Raw genomic sequence first — 18,282 nt, 5'->3', positions numbered from 1 at the left:
CCTCGGATGGAGGACTCCCATCATCTGGTTGGGGAAGGACCCAACAATGCCTTCAAAATATTGTTTTTAAATGAAAAAGCTTGGAATACAGATGTTTTAGCCGCATCGCCAGACAGACAAAAAAAAAAAAAAAAATCTCTACTGGATGCTTCTGAAAAAAAGCCAAAAAATCCAGATTATGTTTGATGTTAATGTTAAAGCTCCAGTTAAAGATCCAGTGTGGGGCAGAAATGGAATATGATATTCATAATTAAGTTTTCATTAGTGTATAATCACCTGAAACTAAGAATTGAGGCTTTTATATCTACAGACGAGCAGGTCCTCTTCCATGGAGTCTGCCAGAGCAAACCAAACACCGGTTCTGGAGAGGGCCATTTTTTGCGTTTATATCGGCCATTGTAGGGGAGGGAGAGACAACCTCACTGTTAGCCTATTAAAACCTACACACTGGACCTTTACAATTTGAGATTTTTACAATATTTTAAACATGACAACAAAAAAGCAAAACGTTTTGGGAAATTTGTATTTTTGCTATCTGGTGAAGAGCTAGATAATAAGAGAGATACCACTCTCAGACCTGTCCCTTAAATTCATAGCTACAGCTGGCATTTGGCTCACTTAGCTTAGCATAATGAATGTAAACAAGAGTAAACAGCTACTCTGGTCTAGTTGGGTAACACAATCTACCTACAATCACCCCTGAAGCTCCCAGCAGGACATAGTCTGGAACAGTTTTTGTACAGATCAAACAAATATAATATAGCATGTTAATTACTGCATATTGAGTGTAATTTACCTCTTGGACTGGCAGAAAACACAATTCCTTTCAGGAAAAGGCAAACCTTTATTTAAGACAGTCTGCCAGTCAGCTGCACTACAGTACATCCCCGACCACCCCGACCTCAACCCACTTACTCTCTGCCTGGCTACATAAATGGAACACTACTTCCTGCATTGGCATTGAACGTTGGCAGTGGGCGTAAATTGTGAGGTGTTGAATCGTCCAATATGGACATCATTTCTAGGAATACTCAGGATTTATGTGGGGATCAAAATAGAATGCCCATGACCCTCTTTGAATCTGAAGCGCATTAATTAAAGAAATAAAGACGAAAAGCATGAAAGAAACGGGAAAGTTTAAACTAGTACAGGTGCACGCACACACACACACACACACACACACACAAACACAAACACAGACACACACAAGAGCTAGCTCCTGCAGTACATTACCGACACGGAGACTGTTGTTTGGTGTCATTGAACAATTGAAATATGCCAGTTGTCGAGCACTCCGTTTCATCAGAAGCCTGGCGATGTCAGCAGCAGGCTCGCTGACAACAATCTCTGAGACATCCATCTTTAGAGAAGCACTGCAATTTCTATTGATAGCATGTAAAGGGAGACAGCAAAACTTAAAGAATGACTGTCCTCACACAGAGATATCGCCGTATCGCCGACAACATCTAGAGGACACACACCACTCCAGCTGGAATCTGATTATTTTAAACGCTTTTCTTAAAATTTCAGAACCATCAAAAGGACATTACTCCACCTGAGGGTGTCACGAAGAATGAGTAATTGATGGTGTGTGCACTGGCAATGCATGTATTTGAGAGGGATGGATAACACTAGGAAAAGGAAGTTGCCATTTTGTCTGTTCAGTCTTGTCATAAATAAAGTGTGGAAAACACAGCATGACAAATAGTTATATTTGGAAGGAGGTATAGGTGGAGACTGGTTTGGAAAAATCCTTATATGACTGCGCTGTGAAATATCTAAACAAACAACTTTTTAGCACGGAACACAAGTAAACATTGCTACCTCCAAGTCTTTATATTCTGCAGTTAATTCTCAACTATTTTTAAAGTACTCCTGAATCTCCTCCCAAGTCAATTACCAGGCTGCAACTTCCCCTGGGTAACGGGGAATTCTGTTTTTTCCTGGGTGACCTAGTTGTCTTTTGTGAGTAGGTTTTAGCCGGAGCAGTTTGACAGTCAACAGATAAGATGGATTAAGCTTTTTTTTCATCCAGTTTTGATGTGAACAGCGTAAAAGCGGGTTAAATCATTGAGTTTCAGGAGTATTTTTAAATGCCTGGAGATAGTGCGATAAAGGAGCTAAACCTAAGACTTGGGCCGGGAAGGTCAAGGTCGCGGCTTTAGAGAGCAGCTACCCGGCGACGCGGGCCAGATCTCGTCTCTCTCAGAGCGAGCTGAGCGCCGCAGCCGAGCCCACCTCTCATCACTCCCAGAAAAGATACACGAAAGGAGTGAAACAAAATCCAGCGAGAGCTCGACGGGCGGCATCAAAGAGCAGCGCACCCTTGCCTTGTGTGGGTGCCTGTGTGTGTGTAAGTAAAGGATGGGGTATGTGAAGGGAGGGGGGGTTAAGTTCCCGCTTGCATTCACGTGCATGCATGAATGAGATGGGGAGTGTGTGTTTGTGTGCCTGCCCGTGTGTTTCTGCGTGTGCACTGTAAAATATCGTTCCTCCATGAGCAACTAGCTCCATAATTATGTTTTGATTATTTGCGAGTGCTAAAATAAAACAGCAATTAATCTGTTGATGTAAGACAGAAAATAGAAGTACGACGTACATATTAAACAACCCAGTTTACAGAGCGATGAACATTGAAACAAAATCACATTTTGAGAATATAATTTGTACACCCCCTCACCTCCACCACCTCCCGCTCCCACCTCCCCCAAACCTGATCTGAGGCGTGCTTAACATGCGCATAGGAGCTGACAGCCGTACAATCACGTGACGCGGCTCAGCCAATCCTGAATTCATTTGAATTTTTAAGCCGCGCTGTGATGAAGCCACTTGAGCATAAGAAAAGGTGAAGAGGCGACTGAAATAACAAACAAATCAGAATGATACACCGGGTCAAACGCTGTGTGTAACGTGTTTGTTTATCGCATGTCACATCTGGCACGACACCGCAAGGTTTTTGGTTCAGAACATTTCTGAGGGGACATATTTAGACACATTTTGTGGCCGTCTATTCCCCCACTGCTCCTCATGTCGGTGACAGGGGAGAGTAATCCTATACACAGGCTGCTATTGTGAAATGAGAAACTAGCCTCCTTCACTGCCAGAGACCAGATGCACCTCTCCCTCTCTCTCTCTCTCTCTCTGTCCTAATCTGTAAACGACTTAAAGGAGCCTTATCTCCGGGCTCTTCTGCTTCATTTCATGCTTGATTTACTTTAATTTGTCTGATAGGGCACAAGGATTTGGAAATGGCCCATCTTTCGGTGGAAAATGTTCTGATTTTTCTCCGGCATTGTTATGTGGAGGTTTTTGACTTTTCTCTCCCCCTCTCTCACTCCTCCTTCTCTTTCCTCCATCTCCATCTCTCTCCCACTCTCCCTCTTCCTCTCTCCCTCCCTCTCTCTTTCTCCCTCCATCATCTCTCTCTTCTTTCTTTTGAGGGGTGGGTTGGGGTGGGGGGGGGGGGGATCTTGCTCCAGTGCAACAGTCTGTTTGAGTGCATTTAGATTCGAGCTAACACAGCAGAAACAAGTTTTCCATGAGGTGCGATTTTGTGATGGGCGACGGCACCACTGGAGTCGTGTTTGCCTTTCAGATCCACGTTGGGCGCAGAGCAGCCGAGTGCTTCAAACCACAAAGATCTTATGTTTAAGTTAAGAGGCGACCGGCCCTCCAGTTTAGCAAGTGGGTGAGCGGCTGGTGCTGATAAAGTTGCTCCACAATGAGGGACAGGGACAAGCGACATGTCTACAGATGCCTCGAGTTTCTTTTCCTGCTGGCGGAACTCAAGCACTTGCATGGCTGTCTGGCTGCTCCCGTCACCAAGACATTTTCCCCCCACTTCTATTTAGCGACTGAATGACAGTAGAGGCAGTCAGCTATGATTAGAGAAGCCCATATCTTACCAGATCCTGAATAATCTCCATCCCCTCCCACCAATGAGCAAGGCACAGAGGCGGCACAAAAAAGCCATGCGGAGAAAAAGGAGAATGGGCAGAGCTGTCCTGTGTGTACAGAGATGTCATATAGTTCCACCGGCCTCCTCTACACAGTCTGTGTGGCCACAGAGAGGCAAAGGAAAAATCTAAATTTATTCAACTGGAGTCAGTCTGACTCATCTGAACAGTGGTAGTCATAATCAAAGAGCATTTAGCATTCAAATCTGTGAAGGGATGATAAAAAAAGAAACCTCCCACATGAATTGGAGATCTGTGTTAAACAATGAAAGTATTTCTCAACTGCTGGTAACGTGTGATTTCAATTTCTCACACAAACTGACATGAAACGTCACAAACCACACCTCCAAACACAGTGTGCATAAATGTGTGGTTAACTACACACACACAAACACAGAGAGGAAGAAACAGGGAGACCATTGAAATTCATCTCACAGCCTGAATTTACTTAACTGCGGGTCTGTGCGCGGTGATAAACGGAGTGATGATCCGGCAACACGTCTTTATCCATGCTTTGCTTTAATTAACGGCGGCTTGTTTGTTGAAAAGATGATTAATATGCCAATGAAAATTGCATAATTGAATACCACAACACCCGCACAATCAGGGAGGAACATGCCATTTTTTATTAACTTTTTATTATCATTATTATTACTATTATTTGGTATTTTAATTCACTTGACAAGCGGGCCCCACCCCCCACCACCCCTGAACAGAAAAAAAAAGAAGGAGGTGGAATTGGCGTGACCAGCGGGGCCAAGCTGGGCCCAGCTGTTCATCACCACTGAGAGGCCTTCACAGGCAGGGGCACTGTTCTGATATCAATACCTATAGTGTGAAGGCTGTACACGAGTGTGTGTTTGAGAGAGAAAGAGCAGGGGGTTGGGGTTTTGGGGGGGGAGATACGGCTTGGATGGGACTGAGTACATTCCTATGGCCAAATAATAACGCAAGGACCAAACTGAATGAAAGTAAAACAGTCATGCATATGAAACTAAGCGCTATCTGGAGCCTTTGCATCCAGATTTTGCTTGAAAAAGAACTACAAACCAAAGTCCCTCAAACACGCTCTGTAGTTTTATTTAAAAAAGGCCAAAAGAAATGAACGTTCCCACATGCGAGTAAGTTTCACTTGAGCAACCCAGAGTTTACCCAGCATTATATCCCCCTAGCACCGCTTGCACGAGTGTCTCCATGTTAATGCTAAATACACACATCAAATATTCAACCAATTACAATGATACCTCTTAGAAAAACGTGTGCAGCTACAGTGCCTGGGAGGGTAAGCATTGCAGAACAAACATATTCAGAGAGCTAAAGAAAGACGCGATGGGTGTCAAGTCCCCGGGGGTAGAAACACCACCACCAGCCGCGCTTTAAGTCAGCTTCACATTTGGCAACAAGCTCTCGTTTTCTTCTGAGTTCTTTTGAATGCGAAATAGTAATCACAGCGAAAAAAAAAAAAAAAGATGGCATTGTAAGTGGACACAAATTCAGCTGAGATGCGGACAAAATGGTAGTGGAAGTGAATTATCTTATTAAGGGCATTCTCTGCGTGCCACATCCCACGTATCCACACAAAACTAGAACTGAATATAGTGACATCTTCCTCAGATGATAAGAACAGTGATTGCATTTTGCCCTATTTTAGATTATATAACTAACAACCATGAAGTTCCTCCATAAAGCCTCTTAGTATAGCGGATCAGTGACTAAATTTGCATCAAGGCGATGCAGCATAGGAGTACAGTGATTTGTCTAATCTCTTGTTGCATATTTCATCATTATAATCACACATTGTGAGTTTGTGGGAGAGTGTGTGCGTGTGGCAGTGGGGGATGGTGTTGTCTCTGCACACAGGTGATGCGCATAGTATAAAGCCATCATCAGCAATCTCTTAAGAAATAAATGTATTTGGAAAAAAAGCGGACAATGTTTACACGTAGCACTTTGATTGCAATTTAATTTTACATCACTCGGGGCCCAGAACTCACAGAGAAGCTGATGATGGACTTTCATCATCAGTATCAGCAATCTCAGTGTCATTCATGTTTTGTGAGACTTGTCTGAAGACTTTGAATAAACCCCTGGAGGAGCGAGATAAAACCTTCCTTCTCCTCCGAGAGAATTGCCATGATGCACGTCCAAATTTCTTGATTACAAGACGAAGGGGGGGAAAAAAAATAAAACCTTGAATGAAAGCCTCGCGCTGAAAGTTTTCAGTTTGCTGATATAACAGTCAAGTGTGTCTATAAGTCTACTTAAAACGCTTAGGTATCAGTGGAGACAGCTGCGACACCCTCGTCTTATGATTCTGTCGAGACAGTACACTATCAAACCTTTCATACCGTTCCCAAGCTACATTTCCGGTGACAAAAGCTTTGCGAAAGCCTCCTGAAGGATTCATCTATATCCTAATATTTCCAATCCAATTTAACTGGAGCAGCCGGAGTGGTCTGAGCACTAGTTTACCAATCTTTGCTTTCCAAGACTCTGTGTGCTGAAGGCTTGAGGGGTTCAATCAATGGCGCTTTGATCTCGGCTGGAACCATAATTATTTAACATTGTTACAAGGATTTCTCTAATCCATCCTACCATTAAATCCCTTTTACACCCTCATCTTCTGCAGCCTAATCTGCATCTGGGTGCTCCGTTTGTCTCTCTCCCTCATTTCGGCTCGCCCCTCCTTCCTTGACGACACCCTGACTTTATAATGGACTTGGGTGCTGAGTTAGAAAATGCCTTGTTTACTGAGAGCAACCTGACTGAACTGTGCTCAAATGGACTGTCGCTGTGCAAGAATTGAAAAGTTTCTCGCTGTATTTGTGCAGGAGTTTGGGTTGCAATTCAGTTGTGGCCAAATGTTGATAAGCTTCTGTAAATAAAATGCAGAAATATGAACAATATGAACTGTTGATTACAATGAAACAGATTTTCTATAACCTTCCATCTTTGTTTTTAGCTGTGTTTTTCTATTACAGGGAGTTTCTTTAGATAAATTGAGGAAATTTCAAAGTTCAGGTAACCGATGCCCAAAAGGTTTAATCCCATCTGTTTATATTGTTGATCACTTTGACTCTGAACAAAAAGGGCCCACTGTCCTTTTGCAAATATTTGCGTGTCTGTGTTTCACCACGATATAAATAGCAGCACGGGCAACTGCAAACATTTGTTGAGGCACCTGCCACAGTATCGTGGCCATCTGGTCCTCCAATTCTCCTAGCATGACATATGTGCATTAAACCTGAAATGGCTATTGTTTTTTCCTTGTTGTTTTTTTTGGAGACTGGAAGAAGACGGATCGGCCGCAGACCCTTCTGGGTTGGCTGGAGTCAAAAATGAGACTCGAGAGTTTTTACATCTGAGTGAAGCTGCGTTTTCAGCGTGTGCATGTTTGATGTCTTGAAAGGGGAAGGAAGGGGGATGAAAATGGATAACGTTTTTAAGGAGGAGGTGGTGGTGGTGGTGTGTGTGTGTGTGTGGGGGGGGGGGTTGTCTTTGCTTGTGCTCCGTCTGTGTCTGACCGTCAGGTAGCTTCTCAGATGGCCACTCCTTCAGCTGACCCCTGCCTTGCCCTGGCCGGTGCCCAGCTGGCACCGGGAGCTGAGCAAGCCGGCCGTCGGGCACACACAGCCAAGAGAAGAGATTTGTGGACTAGGTGATCACATGGCTTCTGTTACCTCTCTGTCACACTCATCTCCTCCTTCTGTATCACCTCCTTTGCTGTGTGCCTTATGTTACCTGTATGTGCTACAATATCTCAGATCCTGATGCCACCACTTTGTATGATGCAAAGGCACAATTGGCCTACTTGGCATTACAAGTTAAAGCGTGCACTTGATTCACTGAGGGATTTAGAAAGAAAGAAACTGACAGCTGCAGTAGTCACTCTTCAAAGGTTTACAATAAATTAATTGTGCTTTTATTATTACTGATATTCAGTGGAGGAAAATAACTAATTACACTTACTCAAGTACTGTACTTAAGTACATTTTAAACTGAACTTTTACTTTAGTATAAATTTGAAGAATTGATTATCCTGAAACCCTGGATAATACTTATAAATACATGCAGAGTACAGTATATGTATTGTAATAAATCCAGGTTAGGGCCATAAAATCAGTGTAGTGCTCACCAGTTATAAATATATATCAGCGCTTGACAACAAAGACTGAAACAAATGCAGTTTCACTCGTTAAAGGCTAAAGTATCTGCTTCAGACACTCATTAGTTCATAGGAGTTTTAAAAACAGTAGTTATAACATATGTTTGCCTAAATAGCACACTGAAATAAATGGTCTTTCACAGGCTTGGCACTTTCAGCATAAAATGACAGTGATCACAATTACAGCGCTCCTAACGAACCCTGGATTTTCATGACTTTCATAAGGGGGTGTAGTTTACATGAGCAAGCCTTAAGATAAGGCTGAGAACAAGTTCATTAGCAGAGTTAGCTAGCTAACACACACCACTCCCAATTAGCCTAGAGGAGAGCGAGTGGGAGAGAATGAGAGAGACGGAGTCAGATTCCTATCACCGCTAGTCCATGAAAATGAATAGAATAGCATGACACGCTATCTCCCGAATCAGCAGCTGATTGCGAAACATCCGTGACGAGAAATGAACACGAGACAGAAGATCAGTGTGCAGATTTGCTTAAGGACATACTTGTAGAGACGAGGGGAGAGAAAGGGAACTCGCTGGGTGTTCCACATCAGAGACTCAACACTCTGAACGGCACAGAAGAGGCAGCTATCAGATTAATAGTGAGTCATTCTGTGCGGTTCTCCGCTGTTCCAGACAGAAAGACAATCAGAGAACAGGGGGGCAAATCGTGGACAGCACTTGACACGAGTTACTAAAGTGGAGATGAAATGCAGGCACAGAAAAAAGTTCAATTAAAGGATGTAGATTGTAAAGGCTTTTGTTGTTACTCAGCAAAAGGGAAAACGGTATGGAGGTGCTTCAATAGAATCACCAAAGCAGGTGGGCATGTTCCGAGTTAGCCCACCTCATTAAAAGGCTTCACTCTCTTTTTATGTAACGGCCATTACACATCCTATTCAGATGCACACGCTCAGTGATTAAAAATTATCTGTTGGTGATCATAATCACACCTGCTTAAACTTAAGCCAAAGAATAACAAAGAACTTTTGAATGCTCAACTATCTGAACATTTACAAAGAGATTAAAGGGTAGACAGTCTCCAACTAAATAAATTTGCTTTTAATCGCTTCGAACAGGAAGTCATGTCATTTCAAATGTTCCTATCTGATTGTCTGATTCCCCCTCTTTATTCAAATTATAACATGCCCATCTGACTTTTCCAGCACAATGGGAAAAATTAAAAAGGGAAATGACCTTTCATGGCAGCCATGATGGGAGAGTGAATGGCATTATTATGCGCCAAGATTAATTTCTGCCCACTCTACGCTGCCCATTGAGAAAACAGAGGGGCACGACTGCCTCGGCGTAAGTCACTCACTAATTGCCGGGTTTATCATAGAGATGTCGAGGAAGTTATATTTGTGGTAACATGTTGATTATGAAATGTAGCGTTTTCTTCAATAAACCTGGCTTGATTGTACACAATATATATATATAGAAGCATGTTTCTTGGATGCAGTCATGTGCTAAGTGCCATTTTTTCAGTTTGTTATACAGCAGAGATTAGGACACGCTGCTGAAGTCTTCAAACTGGATGCCGCTTGATAACTCGGAACCACTCAGGCTGTGGTTTAGTAAAACATGAAATGGGCATCATGTCTCACATCACCTCCTCTGCAGTTCAGCCATCCTCACTGTATGCAAGAGACACTTTACTCCCATAAAACTCAAGTCTCCCTCCTCTCCCTCCGCTCGCCTGTCCAGCAGTGTGTTTCTGAGCCTCTAATTCTCATTCTGATGGCTAAGTAGAAGGGGGAAGGATAATTACAGTCAGTCATACATCTAGTCATGCTACATCCATCCCTCCTTTTCAAAGCAGTATTTTTAAGCTCAGCATTTTCTCTCCCAAAAGGGCCTTTTCCTGCGTGTGATGCCTTCTTTTTGTCATGGCCCCCATAGTTCTGAGCTGACCCCCTCAGCCCTGTCTCCTGACTGATCACAGTGATGGTTTATTACTGTCGTCCCAGCGTTCTTATCTTTAGCCAGCAATGCTCATTTCCTTCCCCAGATTTAAATGCAAATGTGAAATTTAATGATAAATGCATTATCTGATAGGTGCGATAACACTGATTCACTGTCAGTATAAAATACACACCCCGGGGGGCTTCGAGCTAGCAAGCACAACTTGCCCAAATCCACTTTTTCTCTCTCCCTCTCTCTCCCTCTCTCTCTCTCCTCTTTTTTCTTTATCTTTTTCTTTTCTTTCTTTCTTTTTTTTTTTTTTTTTTTACAAATGCATGTACCTGCAATAAATTCTTGAGGTCATTTTATGCATTAAAAGGAATCATATTTTGTGTGTTCAGCAGTGTGGGTGCAGGCTATTGCTGAGCAGTGATTGCTGTGCAACTATCTTGTTCAATGTATTATCCATCACTTTGATGAAGTTGCTTTTAGTCAAAGGGTAAAACAAGATAAAAAATAAAATGTGTTGTGAACCCTTCAAAAGAGCTACATCTGCACTGAGTTCCAGGTTTGTCTGAAAAATAAATGATAAACGTGCTTTTTGTGCCAGTAATTGTTGATAATTTAATGTACTGTTGTTAACTGAATGGTGGCATTAAAGTAGTTTGTTATATTTCATGCAGACTTCTGACTAATTTGTCCAACACAACACTGCTTTGATACTTGTGTGTCTACAAACACCCTGTTGCTCCTCTTCTGTTCAGTTCCAAAATCAATACCTGACCTCAAACTATGCAGCATGCATTGCAGTTCAGTTCCAATAACGTTGCCAGGTGGCACTAAAAGTCTATCTAGGAAAGGGATATGAAGACTTTTCTTACTTGGACCATCCCATTCGTCTGGCCCCACAGCGGTATGCCTGGTCTTCTCACCCTGCCCGTCCATCTCCGACTCTCCTGCTTCTCGGTTGCCATCTTCCTCTCCTGCAAGGCAGTAAAAGATTAAGTCCTATAAAGCACACAAGACACAAAGTGAGCAGCACTCAATCCACATTTAATGCTTGGACACCTAATTGAATTAAACACTGCATTACGGACTGTGCTGCCCTTCCAAAGGGCAGATTTTTAGGACTTTTGGATATTATCCCAGAATAAAATCAAATAGTTTTATAACTCTTTCCTGTAATATTTGCATTCACAATCTGAAGTCATGTCAGCCATTGTCTTGCCGTGTTTGAGTGTATATATAGTTTTGTATATGTGCATGTACTGTTAGCTCACCAGGTCCAGCTGCATACTTTTATGTGAAAGGAGTTCCCGTGAGTGCTTGCAGGAACAGGAGGAAGCCCCGTGGAACAGGAAGGAAAGCAATGTGTGGGAGAGAGGTGGCTATTTATTACCTTTTGATCTATTGTGGAGCGAGCTAGAATGTGTGTTATAGGATGTAGGGCTGATTTACAGTCTCGGGGCTCACACAGACCATGCTAAGGGATATTTGGGTATCTCTCTCCAAGGTGTAAGTGCTTAAAGACCTTGTTAAACAGACTCCGCCTCTGAGCGCGCAGCGGCAACAGTGACGAGAGCTCTCGTTGAGCGCTCTTAGATGCACTTACAGCAAAAGAAATCTATTTTTGCATGTCTACAGTAAGCACAGTTTGTACTCAAAGTTTATAGGCACATAAATCAGTGCTTAGTAGGTGCCCTGAGTGTGGTGCTCTGAATAAATCCAATGTGGCTGACACAGTGGTTGCACTGTGTCTCTTGAAACTCGGGCAAGTAAGAGCAAACCTGCTCGGGGCATGTAGTGGTAGTTGATAGTTTGTGGAGGAACATTTCTCTCACTTTTGTCACCATATCGTTTTCATCCCTTTGATGTTTTAAACCCAATAGTGGACGGTCAAGGACAGGCCTGGATTACTACAATGGATTACTACACTTCATACACTCAACAAGGAAAAAAAAAGGGATGGATGTGTAGATTTAAATGTGAATATATTAGGATGACAAAGACAATATATCGTTAAGATGTGGCTTACAGAGCATGTAATAAAAATCCCTCACCAAATATGACAGGATATACATACACGTGTTGTCATATGGTTGTTTACCACATCTGTATCAGATTTCTCCCCCCACAGCTTCCAAAAAGCATTTGAGAGTGTTAGTTATCACACTTCCAGTGACAACTGCCACAGGACACACACTACTTCACTCCACCGCCGTCCGTCCTCAGTTAGGTTAATCTCCAGATCAAGCACACACACCATGCTTGTTTAGCTTTTTTTTTGACATGGCTCACTTCAAAGAAGGTAGCAAACATAGCCAAAAGGATGTCAGCGTTCTGCCTTGTGCTAAAAGAGGAGATGTATACGAAGAAAAAAAGTGATACTGATGGGAAGTCTGCAGAAATGTCCTACTTTCGGTACATGAGGTCATTATGACCCAGTTTGGCTTATGCAAGTGTCTGCTTGGGCCAGCGATTTCTCCCCCCACGCCTCCCCTCGCTCCCAGTATATTATCAGGGAGCCCACTCAACTAAATTCCCCCACTATTTATTGTTGGGCTTGGAGAACCTCTTTAGCATACTAGGCTCGTATTATGACGAGGATAACAAAGGCGTATATCAACAGTTCCTTCCAATGGAGCGGAGTTTAAAAAAAGCTGGCGAGATAACATTAAAGGCACTACCTTGATCTCAGGCGAACATGTTAAGCCCTGTAACGAAACGTATTGGAAGTGTTTAATTACAGCCCGGGAAATGAAGCTACAAGATGATTCCTTAATTAAGCAGTGATTAAGGATTTTCTGCCTTCTATCTAACACAGTTTGCAATGCATTTTAAACACAATCGCCCAGGCAACCTCACAGGGAACAATGTCACAGGGCTTTGATGAAGTTTCCTGCACAAATGTCACTAGTAAAAAGCAGAGCAGGGGAAGAAGTGCTGGAGCAGCACTCCGTTGCTTACAGTGCGGCTTGATAAAACCTGGAATACAGACGAATATAGAGACTCATTTTTATGGTTTTAAGCCAGATAGGAATTTTGACCTTTCTGATACAGAAATAGATTGATCGAGGTGCTCCGCTCCATTCACAGAGGTCCACTAAAAGTAATAGAGACTCTGCCTTGTTTCATCATTTGAATTGAAACCCTCTGCTGTCTTATCAAGGGAGACAGATTGTCAATGATCATCCTCTACATTATCGCCTAGATCATAATTTACATCTGGCTTAGGTTCCGTTCACTGCGCAATCGAATGGAGATACTTAAGGTTGAGTGAGGGAAGGCTGAACAGAACAGAAGGGACGGGGAGGGCTGGGGAGGCGAGGCGGCCTGCTGGGTGCAGGGTTGGCGGGCATGCAAGAGGAGCCAGTGAGCTGTTAAAATCAGCCCTATCGCTGCTCTATCAAAGGACAGCTCTCTCGCCAAATCGCAGTCACACGCAGCGTGCTATGCATTCAGGTCAATAAGCTTATAGGCGATTTACACACACAATTCCTGGAGCAAGGTAGCAACAAAGTCATATTGGCTTTTTCTCTCCCTTTTAGCATTGTCTCTACCAAGGAAGCCCTTGAAAATGTCAATCTCTCGTGTGCGACTTTAAGGAGCTCAGAGCACTCTAATCCTGACCACTGAGTCTAGAGACAGGTCGCAATTTCTGCAAAATGGAGTATAAGTATTTTTAAGTCTTCATATGGGATTGCACAGTTCTATATGCTACTGAATTCTGGGCTCAATGACTTTAACCCGCTGCCACTTTTCTAAACCCATCGCAATCTCACTAGTATTGGAGCCTGGCAATGATTTTCAAAATGTAATATTAGGGGGGACGCCCGCTCTCTCCCAGCAGTGGTGGTGCTAGTCGGTTGATATTGCATATTTGGTTGTTGATGCAGATTATGCAGCAACAGATAAAGTCAATTCCAGGAAGCAACCTCTTTCACCAAAGTCAAGCATAGCTGTAAGACTTCTCTGCTATCTGAAAAATAGGTTTGAATTGCATGCAATTTGTGGCAGGCAGAGCACTCCAATGGAGGAAGGCTATTAGTGAAATGCCTTGCCACTGTCTCTTTAAATGCCAATAAATTCCCATCATTACAGAATCTGGCAGTTTTCCTCCCTGTCTGCAGCCTGGGTCTTTATCTCGCTCTGCCTCAGTCTCTGAGCATGTAGATCTGGCCCAGTTAGATTGTCATACTTAACAAACATTAATGATTAATTTCCTCCACTGAGTCAAATGGGGCTAAAGGGATGACTCGATTCATCTTATCGCACCACAAATTAGCATTTCCCCATATTCTCCAGCATCAACTGTGCATTAAAATTCCACATTTACCATTCTGGGCACTGGCAGCTGTGGCGAAAGCGCCAAGGAGATCTTCCTCCCGTGTTGCTGGAGATTCTGATTACTTCTGTGTTACACAAAGAGTGGCATAATTAATTCTGCCACTTTCTGTTTTTTACTGTACATTTCTGACTGCTGCAAGTCAAATTACTCACTGAGAGGTTATGCGGAGGGTCAAGGTGGGTCTGTTATTTGCTATGTGAAGTCCTGTGTACGTAGTCCTGAGCTTTCACTCTTCTGAGAAAATTTTTCTGCCGACATTATCATTTTGGTTATTTGAAGACGCTGCAGGAGAGTGCTAAATGTTCACATTTAGTTGATGTATCCTGACAAATAAACACTCACAGCAACATCAAGCAGTTTAAGCTGGGGAAAAAATCATGTAATATGACTAGACAAAAAGGTGTTTCACACTGAGGAAATGAGACACATGAAATGACATGTAAATTTACTGTCAGAGTTAACTAAGGAAGCCATTCGTCATCAGACAACACTTGGAGCGCACAAAGGGAACAGCTTGTGGCAACACCCTGTGCTGAACTTCACAGATAGCCAACAATAAAAGAGGGGGTAAAACAGCAAGGTGAAATTTCACAATTTCAGTAAAAAAAGATGCCACACAGTGTATATAAAAGAGGTATCTTTCTTACAATTATGGAGCCAGGTGTGTCAATAGAGTATAAATCTTTGCTGTGGAGTCTGGTGTTCAGCTGTGGGCTCTTCACAGGCTCCATAAATGTGAAATTGACCGAGCAGGAGAAGTTGTTTGAGGTAAGATTCTGTTTTAATCGCAGGGAAAGTCAAGGTTATTTCTTTAGATATGTGCTGTTTTTCCTCACAGAACTCTCAATAGGTTGGCAGACCCCCTCTAATTCCATGTATATTAAAACAGTGCACCTTTCTCTCCGGGGCTCTACTATTCCAGCAGACTGGTTCATTTCACACCCATGGAACTGCTGCATGTTGTTTCAGTTACATTATGTTGAGCATCACTGACAAGTGACTCTTCACAGGGGTAGGATCCTTCACTTAAGTAAAAGTGGTATACCCACGGTTAAAAATACTGTTACTACGGTATCACTGTGAAGTGTCATTAAGGTAACAAGTAAAAGCACTCATTATTCAAAGTGCTCTATTCTTGTATATATTATATCACTGATTGTCATTATTGATGCATTGAGGTGTAAACATCGTTTTAATTCTGCAGTCAGTCTAGATGGGGCTGTGAGACTGTGACTACTTTGTGTGCAGTGCAATATTTCTCTCTGAAATGTAGTGGAGCTGAAGTTTAAAGCAACACAAAATAGAAATACTCAAGTAAAGTGCTGCACAAGTACCCTGAAATTTGGGGTTATACTACCGGAGCCACAAGATGACTAACAGAGAGGAAAGAAACATTGTTCTGCTATGTTATTCTTATAACGTTATGGCAACAGTCCTGAAATACCAATTATTAATAGATCGGTGCCATATACACAACATACTGAAACATTTTAAACCATGTTTCATGAATTATAATAAAGATGATGATATCATGAACACAAGCTGTCAAGCCGTCATCAGTTATTATGGGTGCCATTTGAATTTTCAGCAACTTCAGTCTTTCAAAATACGTTGTCCACTAACCAATATTCCCTACTTCACACATTTATTGATGACCCAGTTGTCACACATGCTTTCTACATGTGACCAGAATAACAAACTCAATTTAATAACAATACAGTCGTCATTTGATCTTTAAAAGTTCATCTTGCCTTTAAATTACTTTGAGGAAGTGCATCATTTCCACTCATTTACCCGTGGCATTTATTCGTCATCAAAACCAAATGTCAATGTACAAATAATGCACCCCAGTTGGCAATGTAAACACATATTGTTCTACCTTTATCTTTATTGTTATTGTTTGTTTTTGTGTTTGTTTATTTGGTCACATGAAGAAAGCATGAAGGGTTTTCAAATGATTAAAGTCGAATATTTGGAACATATTTGGAAAGACTGAAGTTACTTTATTTATATAAATACATCTAATTGCTTTTTCATGAATTTCTAGACATTTGTACCTTTTTAGGCCTTCAGATATGTTTCATATAGAACAAGGAAAATGACTGTTGTTGTTGAACTGGTCACACCCTGTAGACATAGTGATGTAGCCAGCAGATAATAGTTTGTGCTGTGGGTCACAAGGCTAAAAGGTTAGGAATCACTGATATAGATATTACAGCTGAGGCTTTGGATTGGGATATTTCACTTCTCCTTTTTGTCTGAAAATGCATTATACTCACAGTTTAGCACCAGTGAGATTTCACATTTAAGTTGTAAAGGCCAGCAGGCCTCTGTGTGTGATACCACCAGCATTCTCCAAACCACAACAATGAAAGCACCAAAAACCACTGAGAGCCTTGACACCATTAACTAAACAGGTTATTGAGTCAACCATCACCCAATTTAGAGGTTCCCGAGCCTCAGACCATGATGGGACGTCAAGGTGCTCCATGCACTTATCTGGGGAGTCCCTTTTCTGCAAGGGTAAGGCAAATGACTGAGTCTTTGGTGGCATTCAACTTCTTGACCTTTGCGCCTTTAAGCGGCTTTGCTACTTCACCGCACTCTGATCAAAGTTAATAAGTGCTTCATATGTTAATGAAAATTGGTACTCCTCTTTGTGTTCCTACAGCTTTTTAATACCTATTATAGACTGAAACTTTTAATGGAGGTTTTAGGTCCCCCTGACAAGCCCATTTCAGAGAGTGACTACACAGATACAAGGCTAAGCTAAGACCAGAGAGTCACTGCTCAGTGGAGGAACCTTACACGGGAGACCTTATTCTCCGGGAAGCAGCAGAAGATAAAGGCCATGGGATGAGTGGCTGCTTTAAAACCCACGTTCAAGTCCGCACAGGGCTAATTACAGCACGCCATCACATTTGAGAGGGTTTAGTTAATCAAGGGGGCTCTCTTTTTCCTCCTATAGTCGAGGAATAACACACTTAAACCATTTAATGCCGCCAGGATTGCGTCCTGTTTAATTCACGGCAGTTTCACATAAGTGGGGTAAATTTAAGCCACGCCGACATTAGTTTTAAATAGATCTAATTGAGGAAGGGATCATGGGGAAAATGGCTACACCTGATGATGGCGCACAACTTGCCATGAGGAAAAAAAGAAAATTTGGATAGTACATCATTTGGGTCTTAGGAGGCAAAAGGAGACTTAGCTACTGTAAGCTTAGATAGCAGAGTAATACAAAAAATCTGACTAGTAAGGCTTGTGTATGACAAGGAACAGATTACCAGTGTCGCCAAAAAGTAGTATTTGACATTTGCTATTTAGTGTTGACTTTATTCATAAACATGGAAAGGAGATTTGAGGCCCAGTTCCTCACATGGTTTTATCCAAAACAATGGAAATATCAAACGGCTCTGACAAGGTTCTTTGAAGATTTTCAGAAGTTGTACTTTTTTTTTTTTCAAGCTGTACCCACCAATGTGTGCCGCGCCATCTATTTCATAGCTACTGGGTTATTACAAGACCATACATACTACTTTGAAGTTTGTGTAAGGACACATTACGGAGGAGACAAAGGGTAAAGCAAACGAGGCGTCGTTGGTAATTGCAATTTCCGAACAATTGTGCCGTTCAACTTTTCCCGGAGAACAAAAGGAAAACATTATTGATACGATTACTGGGGCATAGCCTACCTGGAACATGAAAGATTTATTTTTCTTCAATAATGTAATCCCACGAGGCACATCAGTTTAGAAGTGTGAAGAAATAATTCTAAACAATTTTCCCTTTGAAAGGAGAAGGAAGAGGCAGACATTCAAAGCATTGGTTCTTCATTAAAAAGTCAAATTTATGGCATCCGTGCGCCAGTAGGAGTGGGGACACCTGGGGTAGTGAAAGCCACGCGAC

At 42.2% G+C, this 18,282-nt stretch overlaps 1 protein-coding gene across 2 annotated transcripts in view; it reads right to left on the bottom strand.

The window, feature by feature from the left end:
• The window catches only part of zfpm2a (zinc finger protein, FOG family member 2a), a 121,270-nt gene that overhangs the window by 69,496 nt on the left and 33,492 nt on the right, over positions 1 to 18,282 (bottom strand). For both annotated transcript variants that reach the window (XM_084356258.1, XM_084356257.1), the window contains exon 3: positions 10,907 to 11,008. In XM_084356258.1, coding sequence (XP_084212384.1) covers positions 10,907 to 11,008 — 102 coding nt within the window. The remainder of the gene's footprint in view (positions 1 to 10,906; positions 11,009 to 18,282) is intronic.

The sequence above is a fragment of the Pagrus pagrus genome (assembly GCF_965226575.1).
Source record: "Pagrus pagrus genome assembly, chromosome: 7".
NCBI lineage: Eukaryota > Metazoa > Chordata > Actinopteri > Spariformes > Sparidae > Pagrus > Pagrus pagrus.
The sequence above is the reverse complement of the archived record's forward strand: the minus strand, read 5'-3'. Positions and strand labels throughout refer to the sequence as shown.